Source organism: Amphiura filiformis, chromosome 18, assembly GCF_039555335.1.
Source record: "Amphiura filiformis chromosome 18, Afil_fr2py, whole genome shotgun sequence".
Classification (NCBI taxonomy): domain Eukaryota; kingdom Metazoa; phylum Echinodermata; class Ophiuroidea; order Amphilepidida; family Amphiuridae; genus Amphiura; species Amphiura filiformis.
In genome coordinates this window covers 11,567,571-11,583,730 of record NC_092645.1, presented here as the reverse complement: position 1 = coordinate 11,583,730, position 16,160 = coordinate 11,567,571, and the positions used below count along the sequence as shown (strand labels likewise).

The window sequence follows — 16,160 nt, the reverse complement described above, 5'->3', positions numbered from 1 at the left end:
GAATCAGCTGCGGACACTGCTGTGATTTTAAATATTGTATTTTCACACAGCAAATATATGCTGCATGCTGTCCATAAAATTATGGTTATGCTTAGTTGTTCATCAGGACTGTTATAATTCCTGAACGATTAAACCACATGGTGGCAGTGAGATAATTTGAAGTAACCGCTCACGCTCTTGTCCTTTCTAGGTGGGCTGGGAGAATTGGGCTAGCCGAGTTGTGCATGGTGTAGATTAATATATCTGCTATTTGATATTCAGAAGATAGATCTTTGAATACCAGGGTAGAAAATGATTAGTTATTTTTGGTTTCTATAAAAACCACTTGGAAGGCTTGCACTTAAATATATGTATTGAAAGAACATGCTAATCTTCAGTGTGCGTATTGAAAACCAAGCCCGCTTATTGAAATCAAAAACTGACACAAATTTGGATTTCATATGCGCATGAGTAGTGGGGAAGAAACGTATCTTTGACCTCTACAGAGTTCAGTGACCAGGCTATTATAGCCTTAGTTGGAGGTCCCTCAGCCCATAGTCTCAAAACTATTAAACAGGTTGGAACAAAATGGCCACGCGTGGCTGTTGAAGAACCAGTGGATTCGACCTACCATCATGGAGATTACCGCCATGAAGATATCAGGGCGATGACACTGTGTGGGAGTGTCTGCTGTGCTTCTATTAGTATATTCTATTCTATTCTATTCTATTCTATTCTATTCTATTCTATTCTATTCTATTCTGTTCTATTCTAAAATACGTTGCAAACAGGAACCTCAAAGTAACAGCTAGATACATAAAAGTTTTTCAAAGAATTTTTGATGACATTTTCATCTTTTCTTTCAGCTTGTAACTGCAACGATCAAGGATCAGAGTTTTTAGCATGTGACTACATTACTGGTCAGTGCCCTTGCAAAGCTGGGGTGGCCTTAGATGCTGAACTTAACTCCAATGGCCAAATGAGCGATTTAGTATGCGACACATGTCTGGCTGGTTATTTCGGATTTGGAACCGAGGAAGGATGTGTTGAGTGTGGATGCAGCGAGATTGGGTCTTTGGATTCACAGTGCGACAACGGGGGGTTTTGTACGTGTAAACCAACTATCACGGGGCAGCGTTGTGAGAACTGTGTGCCGGGATATTTTGGGTTCTCAGCAGATGGATGCGAGTAAGCCATTTTCACACTATACCATTTTTCACTCTGATGTGGCAGTGAAGTCAAAGTGTTGAAGCAGCTGTTTTGTTGTGCATCTTTACAGCATCTTTAAGCGTGTGCATGTGTATACCAGCGCTTTGAGCGAACGCTAGTGATTTAAGGCTGCTCAATGAAATGTGCACTGACTTCACTGCCACATCAGTGAAAAATGGTATAGAGATGTGTCATTCCTTATATTTCATAACATGTGACGTAGAAAGTTATAGACAAGGATGTATACTATATACCAGTGGCGTAGCAAGGGGGAAGGGAGCAGCTTCCCCTTGTGAGAAATCTTGCCCCCCCCCTCTTCCATTCGGGGCACATACTCAGCATAACCAATCCAAAGGTAGCCTAAATCATGCAAAATTCTGCTCATTTTAATGCTTAATTAATGCCGTTCATGTTTTTTAGTAACAGTAAATTAAGGGCACTCAACAATATTTCTATTTGGTGGTGTGAAATCATAATGACCACGTGACATAACTGCCTTGTGTTAATTGTTGAATTTCTTTCACTGAAATACATCAGTATGTGTCTGGCAAGATAAATATGTTAAAAGGCATTATATTTTAAATAGAGGTGGATCAATCCACGATGGTTTGGATTTGGAACAATACATGTGACACGATCAAGGGGATCCGAATAAGTCACATGTCAACCCTGGTCGAAAATGAGTTTTACATATGTTTTGAAAGAGGACATTTAGAGCTTTCAGAAACTGAAAACCCTATGTTTATACGACTTTCCTTTGCAAAGTTACGTCAATTTATCAATCGCTGAAAACAGCATAAAACAAAAGAATTCTAACATTTTCTTTTCCAATATCTGAAAATCAATGTCAGCAACATCCGACTTGTGTCCCTTAATCGTGTCCCATTTACTATACTAATAGATGTGCACAGGATAATTTTTATGAGATTATTCCTAACGTTCTCAAAAGTCTGAGTTAACCTGAGAGATATTAGTGACTTAAGAGTAGAGATGTTTTCAGGTGATAGGTAACCCTAACTACCAATGTCTAAAGCATGAATATCAACTTTGAGCCCTTTTTTCGGTAAGATTGTTAACAAGGCTAGTATTTTTGTCAGGATTCCCTCTCATGGGAATCAACAATTCCTCTCATGGGCATCAACAATTTTATTAAAAAAATTTTTTTTTGATTCAAAACAGACAATGTCAACGCTACCCAGAAAGTACACAGTGATAATATATTATTTCCCATTTATACAGATCATGTGAATGTGACCCTGCAGGTACTGTTGGCAGTACATGTCACCCAACGGTAGGCACATGTACGTGTAAAAGTAACGTCCAAGGTGCCAAATGCGACCTGTGCAAAGATGGGTTCTTCAATATGGAGGTCAATAATACCGATGGATGCCAGCCATGCTTCTGCTTCAGTCATGCTTCTGTGTGTTCTTCAGCTACAGGATATATTGCGAGTGAAGTGAAAACTGATTTTACGAAGGGAAGGTTAGTACAGTTTGCCTAGCTAGGCTGCTTCCAGTTGAAATCCATACTCCCCCTATGGAAGACCTGAACTTGATCTTCTACACAGGGAGTGTGAATTTCTAATGGAGTCTCTTATTCAGGTTACCCCATTTGAGATTCACACTTTTCTGTGGAAGATTAACCCTAACCCAACCAGAGCTCACTAAAGCTCACTATTGAAACCACTGCTCGTGTATGCATTCCACATGATGCGATTGTAATGAAAGCAACTGGCACCTCTTTAATAGGCCTGGCAAGTGAAGTACGACCTAAACAGGAAATAGAATAAAATAAACTAATAAATCTTAAGGCTACATTTCGATGGCTCAAACTTATATACAGGGTAGCGTTTCTTGGGAGCGGCCATAAAGGACCCAGTGCCAAAGATAACCAAATATTGAATGGGCCTGGCCTAAATTTGGGGGTAGAAATAAAGAAATCATACAAACCGTCGAAAGTCCAGGCTTAATCAGCAATCTCCAAGTTCTGGAACAGGTACGAACGAATGGACGAGCGAATCGAAGATCTAATCTGCACGGCACTTCGAATGGTTCGAATTGAACTGTTCGTTTAAATATTAGTTTGACTGTTTAAAACCTCGTTATGAAACCTCTAACCTGGTTACATAACCTTTAACCTTTGATGAACCTTATTTCGGTTCATAACACCTCATTGTTTTATAACACCATTATTTTGTTGGTTTATAACACTTATTGTTTTTATTACCTGACACTAACACGAAGTAACTGACAACTGAGATTAGGTAATACGGTTGTCGTATATATAATGTGAAAAATAAATATGTGAAATATACGCTTTTATTCGCCTTTTCAATTTCTACAGAGACTGACTGCACAAGAAGAGTTTTTGTCATAACACTAATGCATTATTGCCCAATTTTATAAATAAAAGGTCAATTCATGACTTTTAGAATTTTGGGGGAAGGCCGCTACCTTATTTCTTGTTATTTTGTAAAGAAATAAGAACTTCCATAACTATCACTTAAATTGCATATTTGTGGGTCAATGCTTATCAGCTGAACATTACGGGATTATTTTGGCTTGTTTTGAACTTCAATCAGCTGATTCAAATCACGTGAATCACATTCTAAAAATAACATACCAAAAGTGTATGCAAACAAGTCGCAAATTCTCTCAATCGAACGAGCACATAAACAAGGGGAAAAACGTTGATATAAAACTCTCAGATTAAACTGACTTGCAATTCATGTGATAGTTATTTATTTATTTGGAATTGTTCATTGTTCTTTCTTTCTTTTGGGGATTTTATTCTTTGTTTACTTTGGGAATGGGACAGGAGAGAACGACGGACTCGGTTTCTATGATAAACCATTCAGTAACCATGGGACTTGGGTGATCCCCGTGAGCAATTAACCTCGCAAGGCTCCCACCTAATTCGTACGAGCTAAAGGAGCCATTGCTTGAACCGGGTACCATTTGACAAAATGGCGAACTCTGTACTCGATTCAGAAAGTTATCGAATGGATTTCCTGTGACTCTATCGCACAGGAAATACTTACAATATGATTAATTTGGAATAATGAAAAGATATAAAAATGGCCTAATATAAAAAGATAATGTCCGTCGTTCTGATTCCTAAAAGAAGCTCTTGCCGAGTGGCTTATGACCCCGAAGGGATTTGGGCATATCGAGTCAAGCTGGAATCCCGAACGGTATTTTCTCCCAGAGACCCCACCGGCGTAAACCGGCGGGACTGCAGCATCCATACCGTTCCAAGACTCCCTCGAATCACCCAACAAGAGCTTGGGGATTACTTGCTAATTGCTAACCTCAAAGTCTGTATTTGGAAAAATACAGTAGATCAAAATTTGAGTGCAGACGATAATTTCACGAGCTTGCTCTATACAGGTCTGCTCTGGTCGAAAGTAATTTGAACAGTGAACAATTTTGTTGCTCAAAGAATGCCTCGAGCTGATTGGCCTAGAAAAAATTGGAGGAATGACGTACTGAAAGCTGATTGGGCAATAATTTGTTATGACGTATTAAGTGTTTTTATGATTGAAAATTCCTGGTAATCCTAGTAATTAGTAATTCTTTAAATTGCTCTTATTTCGAACTATAATTTTACTAATTCTTTAATAATCTATAAAACTGGCCTAGTTTCCAAAACTGGGGAGAAGCTGCTTTCTTATGAATATAATAATTTAATGAGAAATAAAGTATTACGAATTCGCACTGTTATTTGAGAAACCCCTCGCCGAATGTGAAGAAGTCACGACGACAAAATGACAATAATGGCGTCTTTTCCGAAAGTAAACATTGAAATTTGGCAGGGAATTTTAGAACAATGGTTGCACCTCCAAAATTGGGCACCATATCAGCAGAAACCTGAATTGCTGAGGAATATAAATATAGAAAATCTAAGAATTTGAACCATGTTTTATACTGGAAATGGACCGAAATGTCAGCCGATCCACGAGGTAAAATTGGCGTATTTTGTGCCGATAGAACCCCATTTTCCTTGGATCGGACTGTTTACGTGGACAATTTAGCTTCATACACGCATGGAAATTAAATAAACGATGCAGTTTTGGCATCAATTTGGGCCAGGAAGTCCTGACATTGCATGACGGAAATCCCCATAAACGAATACAATGCGACGACATAATAAATTAGGTAAGCTTAAAAATCTAGATTAAGGCCTACAGCTCCTCCCGTTTCACGATGATGCAATCAGCCTAAGTCATATATACACGGGAATCGCTGGCCGGGCGAGCGTAACCCTGTGGCTAGAGGCTAGTGATATTCTGTGTGGCATGCGAAGGGTCGGAGACTTCTTTGTTCATCTTCTCACCTTGTTTTTGTTTCTTCTTTTCCTTCCGATAGTAAACAAACTATGGGCATGGTTAGGGTTTAGGTCATGTCCTCCATTGAGGGTGTATGGATTTCAACTTGAATAGCCCAAAACAGCACAGGAGCATAATTGGCCCTGCTAAATGGCCTGTGTGTGCCCTGGGTGCGGGTGGTAGAGGAGTGCTGTTTCGACCATTGCCACATGTGTTATACTCCATGTTTTTTTCTCCAATGCAGATTAGTAACGTTAATGTAGCTTTTCACACACACACATCTCATTTAAGGGTAGTCAATGTACTGTTGGTCAAAGCCCAAAAATATTGATTTTCATTTTGTAAATCAATATATTATTGAAAAATAACACTTCAATGTTTTGCAAAAGTTCATTCTACAAACCATATACTTTCAAACCTTGCTTGATTTATCGTTGTTAATGAGTTATGTACGTTTGCAGGTGTTCCAGCCCTCCTACAACATAACTCAAGAACCACAGGACCTACCAAAGTGTATCTGTGATATTTGAGTTCTTCTACACACTTACTATGAAATGAGCAATGCGATTTTTGCCAAAGCTGACTACCATTCGCAAGATGCTGTGAACTACCAAATCGCAACACTTTAAAATAGTGTCAAACCTTAAATGCACATACATACCTAACCAATGTCCCTCAACATATATAGCAAACCCTCACATTTTACAGCTGCGCCCAGTGAAATGCACTCAGACTGTTTTTGACACCTAATAAACATCTGCGTGAGATTTGTATTCAATTTGGACAATTCCTAGTACAAACAGAGATTTTAACTCACATTTTAGTGACATTTCACCACTACACTAAGTGGTTTCATTACATCAGACTGTATCCTTTTATGGGCAACTCAACAACATCTCTGACCAATACACTCAACAGCATTTTTGACCAACCCACCACAAGTGTAGGGGTGATCAACATCACTAAAATGTAAAAATCTAATATTCCTAATGAACTAATTCAAAGACCTAATAAACATGTTACTTGTAGTCTGGTCATGGAAGAAAAGTTAGTTTAAAACCGATTTTACCATAAATATTTTGGATTTGAGGCTCATTTTACCACAAATCACTCAGCTTACACATATAATTAAAATGAAACCCAAATCTTGCATGTGTTTTTTTTTTTTGGGTACACCTACAATTAACATGTTAGTTTTTAGCCTTGATTTCTATATAATTTTTGTTTTAATTGTTTTTAATAACTCTCTTTTAGATCCGATGGTTGGACGACATCAGACCCAACAGCTTTAAATATGAACCCCACCAACGTCCGCCTTTCGCATCCACCAAGCCTCGAAGCGGGCACCTTCCTCTACCTCATGGCACCAAACAAATTCCTCAAATTTCAACTTAGCTCATACGGCCAAAAACTCTCCTACCGTATGAAGCTGGACACGGGAAATATAGACAGGACAAATGTAAAATATTTGGTTTTGATTGGTGGGCAAACAAATATGACGGTGTACTATAGTCAGGAAGCATTTGAACCTTCCATTGAAGTGATGACATTTGAGGCGATGTTGTATGAGAGTTACTGGACCATAGATGGTGAGGAGAGGAATCCAACTGCAGCTGAATTTCTTGGTGAGTATACACCAATCATCCGACTTGGAAATTACTGCGGTGTCCCGACGTAAAATTGCGGTGCCCCAAGGCCGGGGGTTCCATCAGTTACTTGTTAGGGTGCTATACAGAATTGTACACAACAGTGATTTTCAATACACAATCATTTATTGATTGAACAAATTAAATCTCCTGCACTGGTACATCTGTGGTTCCGTCAATTGAGGGGCAAATACAGTAAACGTTTCTCGGATTGGTATATATGGGTTTTACTAGCTCGTTTTTGATTAAAAATGATGTCTAATTTGAAAGCAACATCCACACATAAAATTGGCGTGTCAAAGTGATCACCTCAGATGCTATACATTTGCGTTTGTCTGCGTTGGTACAATTGAAAATGGGACTGTTGCACTTGTGCGGAGTGGCATTTTTGCTCAAAATAGTTTAAGTAATCAATAATCAATAGTCGTTTGCCAGTCAAATCTTTGTATGAGTTATATAAAAAGAAATATTGATATACTGTTAAATGTTGGCCTTTTTTTAGGTGGTATGAAAAGTGCATGCAAATTATGTGAACCTGAAACTTACCTGTGGGCAAAATATTGTTGATAACATTCTTGCTGTCATCGACATACAATTATGTCTGTTGTCGACATCAGAAAAAGTTGCAGATGTCGACATAAAATTTGGATTATAACATTTATTGACATTGTTTATGACACATGGTACTTACGGAATAGTGCTAAAATCATGTTTAACAAACACTCAAAAAACTATTTAAAGTGTGATTTTTTTCAAAATATGTGACTGCATGTTGTTCAACATATTGATCACCATTTTCACTAAGCTTATTAGAATTATGCATTTACTGTGGTATATGCGATTGTTTGTTCAACTAAATTGAAATTCTTGACCGAGTCTTGGGCGTACTTTTATGTCTACATGTTGTTGACATGTCAATGAATTTTTCTGACATGTCGACAAGAAAAAAAACATCAATGACAGCATTAACGTTTATAAACATATAGCTTCATTTTGATTTGCAATTTTAAATTCTGGTTTTTGTGTTTGTCTTCCAGAAATCTTATCAGCTGTCGGAAGCCTGCAAATCAAGGCTTCCTTTGGTACAGGGACGGCAAGTACATTTTACAGCATTGCCATGGATTCAGCAAAAGTTGGTGAAGCGCCCTCTAGTACTGGTTATGTAACGACTGTTGAGAATTGTACATGTAATGATAATACAATGGGTAAGTAAAAAAAAGAATTGTAAGTTTTGTTCTATGTAAGTAAACACATCCAACTAGAAACATACAAATCCACATACTACTAGAAACAAGCCCATTTTTTTTCAGTAGCAGCGGGCCTCCAGAAAATATTCAAATTTTCTGGGAACTTGGAGAGGAGTGCTTAAGTCAAAACTGATGGTTATGAATGATGTTTAATGACTTTGTAATAAACATAATTTAGATTCACCAACACAAATAATAAAAAGCAATCCGCCTGGGAATTGAACCCAGGTCCTCAGGTCTACAAGACCTATGCCTTAACCACTCGGCCACAGGAGCATCATGATTAGGCTGGTTGAAATTCAAACCTATAAGCGGTCACTTAAAACTTATCTCCTCCCTGCTAGGGCTATAGATGTGAGGAAATGGAAAAGTAGTGGGACTTATTTTTCATGTTAAGTGACTTTGCATCAGTATTTTACAAGAATTGTGAATGTTTAAACATTTAGAGAATAAACGATAGGAATTTGTGTTTTTACTATCCTCTACCGTGTGATAGACGACAGCTAAGCGTATTACGCGTTATTAACACGCATGATGACGTGAAGTCATGTACGGTCTGACAGACAGCACCCGAAATCATGCACTTGTCCAATCAGATTATGTGTCTACAAACTAGACCACTCCCACTGACTAAGAATGTGCTTTGGACCTCGGAATATCTCAATGTTTACATATTTCACAATGCCCTCAAAACAACTGATGCCCAGTCATTAACCTCTTAATGATTTATAAGGTTTATCTTGGGCGAAAGTGATCAGTTGCTTTTTGTAAGGCACAAGGATCTTTTCTGATTATTTTGGTATTTATTTTTGTAATCTTCATTGCTTTGAGTTAAAATGCATACCTTTTATTGATTTTGTTATTCTCTTCAGGTATGTCATGTGGATCTTGTGAGATTGGTCACAGAAGAACAGATGGTCTAAGTGACCCATACGATTCGTGTATAGCGTGTAACTGTAACGGGCGAGCCACAGCATGTGATCCAGAGACGGGAGTGTGTCTGGACTGTCAACTTGGTACAATGGGAGATCAGTGCCAGTCATGTGCTGCTAATGTCCAAGAGCCGATTTGTGACCAGTGTATGATAGGGCATTATGGCAGTGGAACCGACTTGTTTGGGGGCGCTTGTGAAGGTATGTACATAGTTTGTATGAAAAAGAAAAGATACCATAAACGTTCGCCTAATGGTGCACCTGGGCTTTTCCTTGGGGTAAATTTTGTGTACAAATAGAGAGCTCCCTCCTCTAAAAATCCCAACAAGATTTAAGGGTATGTGCCCTTATTTGCTGGTGGGATTTTTATGGGAGGGTACTTTTAATTTGTGTCTAAAATTCCAGTTATGTCAAGGGAGCCCGTAGCGCCATAAGGCGAACATTTACGGTATATTACATGAGTTGGACCAACTTTGAAATACTTGAAACTTTTGTTGCCACACCCAGCCATATTCCCAACTTTAATCTCTCATGCTAACCCTACAATCTAACTTTAATACTAACTAGCGGGTACCCGCGCTTCGCGCGGGCCCCCGCTAGGTGAGTAAACGGGAGCGGTTAGTAAACGGGAGCGGTTAGCATAAACGATGGAAAATGGTAATCATGACAATTGGTATCGATTTAACAGCTCAATTATTAGGGCCTACTCGGTCAGTGATGTGGTAATATTTGTTGCCTCCATTTTAGCATAATCTTTTGCGTAATTTTTGTACCAAACACCCTTTCGACTTATTTTTTCTTTGTCTTTCCTTTTTTCTTTCAGTTTCTCTCTCTATCTCTTTCCATTTCTTGCTTTCCCGTAGTGACGTGCGCAGCACATTGAAAGGGGGGGGAGGTTGTTCAGTTCCCCTGCAAGGAGTCTGATTAGGAGTGTGAAGGGGAAAATTTATTCCCGCGAATCCCCCGAATGACCAACAAAAGTGGGGGGAGGGGAATTGCCCGCCTTTTTATTTTCTTGCTTGTTCCCTTTCTTTCTTTCTCTCTGTCTCTCTCTCTCTCTCTCTTTCTTTCTTTCTTTCTTTCTGTCTGTCTGTCTGTCTTTTTTTTTTTTCTTTCTTTCTGTCTGTCTCTCTGTCGTTGTCTTTCTTTCTTTCTTTCTGTCTTTCTTTCTTTCTTTCTTTCTTTCTTTCTTTCTTTCTTTCTTTCTTTCTTTCTTTCTTTCTTTCTTTCTTTCTTTCTTTCTTTCTTTCTTTCTTTCTTTCTTTCTTTCTTTCTTTCTTTCTTTCTTTCTTTCTTTCTTTCTTTCTTTCTTTCTTTCTTTCTTTCTTTCTTTCTTTCCTGTATACATATGTACATGTGGGTTTCTGATTAACCTCAAATTTGGCCATACTAAAAGTGCCCATTTTTATGCGGTCTTCGTGCGAATTTGTTCCACTTTTGCACGCATGTATGTGGCCGTTTCTTTCTTTCTTTCGTTCTTCCTTTTAAATTTGTTTCTGTTTCATCAAGTAGGCCTATACTATAGCAACATTGGGTTTCAAGAAGGTTGAGTTACATAGGCGTAACTTCAGGTGGTGGGGTGGGGGAAATGGTAATTATGGCAATTGGAATCGCTTTTACCCAATAACGCGTGTTTGTATATTAGAATTTGACCAAAACACAAATCCATTTTGCGTATTTTTGGTAGGCCATACTTTTTAACTTCTTTCTTTCCATTAGTCACTTCCCCTTCCTTTCTTTCTTTCTTTCTTTCGCTCGCTTGTTCTTTGTTTTCTTTGATCTCTTTTCGACACATCCTTCCGTCCTCACTTTCTTTCATTCCTATATCCTTTCCCACCATTTATTTATTTATTTCTCGCCAGGGCTCCTTGTCATTAAACCTTTCTTTCCTTTCATTTCTTTCTTTCTTATTTTCCTTCGTTCTCAGTCCTTCTATCTCTCTTTACTTTTGCTCACATCATTTCTTTACTTCTTTCTCATTTCCCTCTCTGTGTCTTTTTCCTTCTATCTATATCTCTTACGTTAGGTTTTTCTTTCCCTTTCTCCTACTCTGTCTTTCTTCCTCTCTAGGCCTACTCAAGTTATAGTCAAACACATCAAAACTCAAAATTTATTTTCAAATTACAAATTTACATACCTTTAAATCAGTTGTGTGTAGCGTGATATGGACAGGCATGTGCCTCCGATCGATCTGAAAATGTAGAAAATTCCACAGGAAAATTGCCGAAAAACTGCGCCATCAAGCCCCCCCATGGTTGGTGACCCCCTCAATATGATGACATAACTGCTTAAAATCTTCTAACGGTAATAGCATTTACTGTCGCAATTTTCGTGACCGTCTCTGCCATTTTTGCGTCTTGAGGTTGACGCGTGCTCGCTCGCTGGGTTGCTATGCGTGTGTGCGTATTAATGTACGTAGGCCTATAGCATGGCAACGAAATGACGGGCCACCATTGGTTGATCCACCAAATAAATCCAAATAATTATTTGTATTTATTAATTTATCTATTTATCTATGCAATTACCATTCATCTGGAAATGCTAGAACTTATTTATTTATCTATTGATTAATTTATTTGTCATCTATAATCTCTGACATGATACCGATGAATCGATCAGTTCCTCTTCAAAGTATCGATTATCGGCAAGTTCCTCTTTAATAGTATAGATAAACAAGGGAAGAGGCCTATGCATCATACACTGAAACAGAGAAACATTCAAACATTACAAACTAGCCCACAACATCAAAACTAGCGCCCAACATCATATTAATGATATTTAATCAATATTCTTATAAATATATCAATACAGGGGAATGAAGAATCATGCATCGCACACAAGCACAATTAAACATGAAATTACAAATGGAAACATATAACATGCATTGGCAAATAAACCGGAGCAAAAACTCCATACAAACCTCCCTCTGGACCTACCTGCCTCTAGACATACCTGCCTCTGGACATACCTGCCTAATCCTAACCCTCATATCGTATCCTAGCCCAAATAAATGGTGCCGAGTTTCACCAACCTCATACCCACCAGCTCTGAATGTTGGCCTCGTTGCCGGGTAAGATGAGTGGAAGGGATGATCCCAAAATTAGCTTTTAGTCATTTGGTGGGTATTTGATTTGAGAATTGTAGCATGTTGGTAGTGTTCACATAATGTAAAATATGGATCAATGGAACATTTTAGTCTGGCCTGTCCAGTTTGTTTTATGCTGAATTAGGCTATTCCAGTTGAAATCCATATGCTCTCTATGCAATACACTCCTATATCAAAGCAGCCAATCAGAAAAGCTGTTAGAAAAGTACGAAACATGCATTGATTGTGTATATTGTGCACTCTGCGTACTACGCGCAGTGTTTCGCGCGTGTTCGCGTCGCGTAGGATTGTTTCATTTTTCAGGCGGGCTGATGCATTTATATTTAGTTCTAGCTGTTTTCCAACATTTTAAGTGATAATTTGTTATATAAAAAAAGTAAAAATCACATGTTTTTTTTTTTCTTCTCGTAGTATGAAATAGACTCGGGCTCGTGCATTAGACGCATCAACATCAGCGCAAGCGTGCATTATTTTGTCTAATTTCTCTCTCAATAAGTAATACGCGCTCATAACCTATAATTAATATCGCACACAGGGAGTGCAAATTTCAAATGGTGTTGCCTGAATGAGAGACTCCCATTTGAAATCTACACTCCCTGTGTGGGTGCTTACGGTCATAATGTCTTCCATAGGGGGTGTTTGGATTTCAACTGTAATAGCCCATTTCTCATGTCTCACAATATAACCAATTAAGGGCTGGGGTATGAACGTTTGGACAGTATTTTTTGTGGGACATTAGAGCACATCAGACATATTGAATTGCATTCTGAATGCGAAGAATGTCCTTCTGATATCAAATAATTTTGATTTTTTGAAATTCGCAATGTAATCGGGAATGTAATACACATTTTATGGCAAATGATATTTTTGATATTTAACAGTACTCAAAGTAAACTTTATAAATCTGATGATTTATACTTAAAGTGTATGTAGGTGGGATGAAAAGTCGACGATCAATTGAAAATTTTGACCTTTCGTATTGAAGATATGGATTTTTTTCCAAAAAAAAAAAAAAAAAAAGGTCTTTTGGGAAAAAGATCCATATCTTCATTAAGGTCAAAATTTTCAATTGATCGTTGGCTTTTCTTCCTAGCTACATACACTTTAAGAATATGTGATTAGATTTATAAGATTTGACTGTTATATATCAAAAATGTGAAAAATATAAAATTTTAATAATATGTCATAAAATTTGTATTATATCGTGAATTTCAAAAATGAAAATATTTGATATCAGAAAGACATTCTTCGTATTCAGAATGCAATTCGATATGTCTGATGTCCCACAAAAAATACTGTCTAAACGCTCAAAACGCTCATTCCAGATCCCTTAATAGATTGTTTTCTAATTTCTGTGTACAGCATGTAATTGTGATTCAGTTGGGACAAGCAATAACCCTCAATGTGACAACCTGAGTGGACAGTGTCAATGCACTGGCAACTATGGTGGAATGCAATGTGATACTTGTGACAATAATTTCTTTGATTTCATTGCTGGGTGCAGACGTAAGTATTCATCACTTGGGTCGACCAAGTAAAAATACTATCTCTAGTTTTTAGTTTTCAAAACTAATGCTGTCTTTTTACATTTGAGATCAGTAGACTAACTCCATCAGTTGCCTACACTGCACATACATGTGTTATGCTTCGAAGAAACGAATTAATAACTTACAATGCCGGACTCCTGAAAATATACATTACGCCACAGCACTATTGATTTGCTATGCCTGTATACTGCATCACTGTACAGCACCGTTGTGCCAAATTTGTTGTCTTTGTAGGTCATCAGAGCAAAGTTTGACATTAAGTCATAAATTCATGAAATTTATATCCTCCCATAGAACTGCATGTTAAAAAAGTCCAAAATAACCAGTGGAATTTCTTTCACTTTACCTTGTTATTTGAGCTTAGAGTTTACAGGAACCCTTCCCAGCAATTATTACTAATATTATTTCAACATTTTGAATGAAGAATAACAAAATTAAAATTTTAAAGGCTTTAAGTAAGTAAGTAACTCAAATTTGAAGGATATCAATGATGTCAGATGGAGCTTGTCCGGGAAGTGCTGGTATACATGTGCAAGAATGCTGTAATCAATGCATTTGGTGGGAAGCCAGTGTGTTTGTTCATGAGTTCTGAAGTGATGAGAGTCAAATTTCAGTTTCCTGAAAATCAGTTTTGCTGATTTGTCTCTAGCTTCTTGGGTGCATGGGTTTTAAAATATGTATTTTAGCACATTTCTTGTTTATTTTTCTTCATGTTTTTGAGGGAAAATTTAGAATTAACTGGGAAAAAAAGCTTGCTAAAATGGAATAAAAAAATCCTGCTGAATAAAGTTAGCCAGATGGGTATTTTTTTTCCTTATGTGTGATTTTGTGTTTTTATATTGTATTGAATTGTATTGAAGACACACCCAACATGCACACTTTGAAGACCATAATATAGCATTATGCAAATGGTGCAGTGTATCTGTTTATTCACCAAATATGTTTTTCTGTCATTTTGTGTATATTGTTTTTCACAAAAGTGGAATACATAATACAGATAATAGTAGAAAACTTTAGTATACCTACTTACAATTACTTGCATCCAGTGCAGTTTCCTTATTATTGTTTAATATAATAATCATTCTTATTATTTCCAGCCTGTGATGCATGCTATAATGGTATAAACAGCCAGTATGATGGCTAATAGATGCATCCAACAAAAACCTGACAGACTATATATGATAATCATTTTTATTATTTACAGCCTGTGATGCATGCTATGCTGGTATAAACAGCCAGTATGATGGCTTGGAAGCATCCAACACAAATGTGACAGACTATGTTGCCATGTTGTTAACACAGAATGAGGTATTGGGTGCGAGTCCTTTTGTAGAACGACTCACCAACATACAGTCTTTGCTGTCCGATTTAGTGACAAGGGTAAGTTTGGGAAAGTATTTATGATAACCTTTTATTGGGCCATTCCATTTAAAATCCACACTACCCCTGTGGAAGATGGTGAATAACAATTTATTCTGGATATTATGCAACATAAACATGATTTGATTTGTCGAAAATATGCTAACTTAGTGCTGAAAATGAAATGTCAATACAATTATTGACTTACACTGCAAGCCAAAATAAAGGATATCATTTGAATATGAATGAAGAATGTTATCCAGGAGAGGTCAATTAATAACTAAATTGGGCTATTTAATTTGATTATACACCCTGTATGGAAGGCATGACTTTTAATTTTAATTGGGGTTACCTGAATGGGTGGCTCCATTTGAAGTTCACACTCCCTTTGTGGGAGATTAAGGCCAGTGTGAGAGAACATGGACCTTTTCGAGCATCATTATTTCTGAATTGTATGTCAAAAGTATATAAAACTATACTTTTTTTTTTTACCCCCATTTTTTTGTGACAACTTAGAAAAAAATCCGTTGGGAGTAAAAAAAATTCAGTTAGCTTTTCATAAAGAAGAGACATGAACTTAGGGAAGGTTTTTTAATTTTTTTGAAATTTGTCTCTTTTTTCGAAATATTAAAAAAACATGTGAAAAAAGCAATTTTGTCACTCTATTAAGCTAAAAATTGCACAGAATGGTGTATATTTTTGTTTAAAACAAATATTTTGAAAAAATGAGAAAACCTTCCCTAGGCTTTGATGTACTCTAAACGACAGTGCAAAAAGTTTACCTTTTGCTTGCATATTTTTCGAGTTA

At 37.2% G+C, this 16,160-nt stretch overlaps 1 protein-coding gene across 1 annotated transcript in view; it reads left to right on the top strand.

The window, feature by feature from the left end:
- Positions 1–16,160, top strand: part of LOC140139844 (laminin subunit alpha-1-like) — a 60,191-nt gene that overhangs the window by 34,029 nt on the left and 10,002 nt on the right. Inside the window, exons 13-19 of the mRNA XM_072161597.1 lie at positions 846–1,167; positions 2,428–2,670; positions 6,770–7,140; positions 8,199–8,366; positions 9,281–9,541; positions 13,809–13,952; positions 15,198–15,373. Of these exons, the coding sequence (XP_072017698.1) occupies positions 846–1,167; positions 2,428–2,670; positions 6,770–7,140; positions 8,199–8,366; positions 9,281–9,541; positions 13,809–13,952; positions 15,198–15,373 (1,685 nt within the window). The remainder of the gene's footprint in view (positions 1–845; positions 1,168–2,427; positions 2,671–6,769; positions 7,141–8,198; positions 8,367–9,280; positions 9,542–13,808; positions 13,953–15,197; positions 15,374–16,160) is intronic.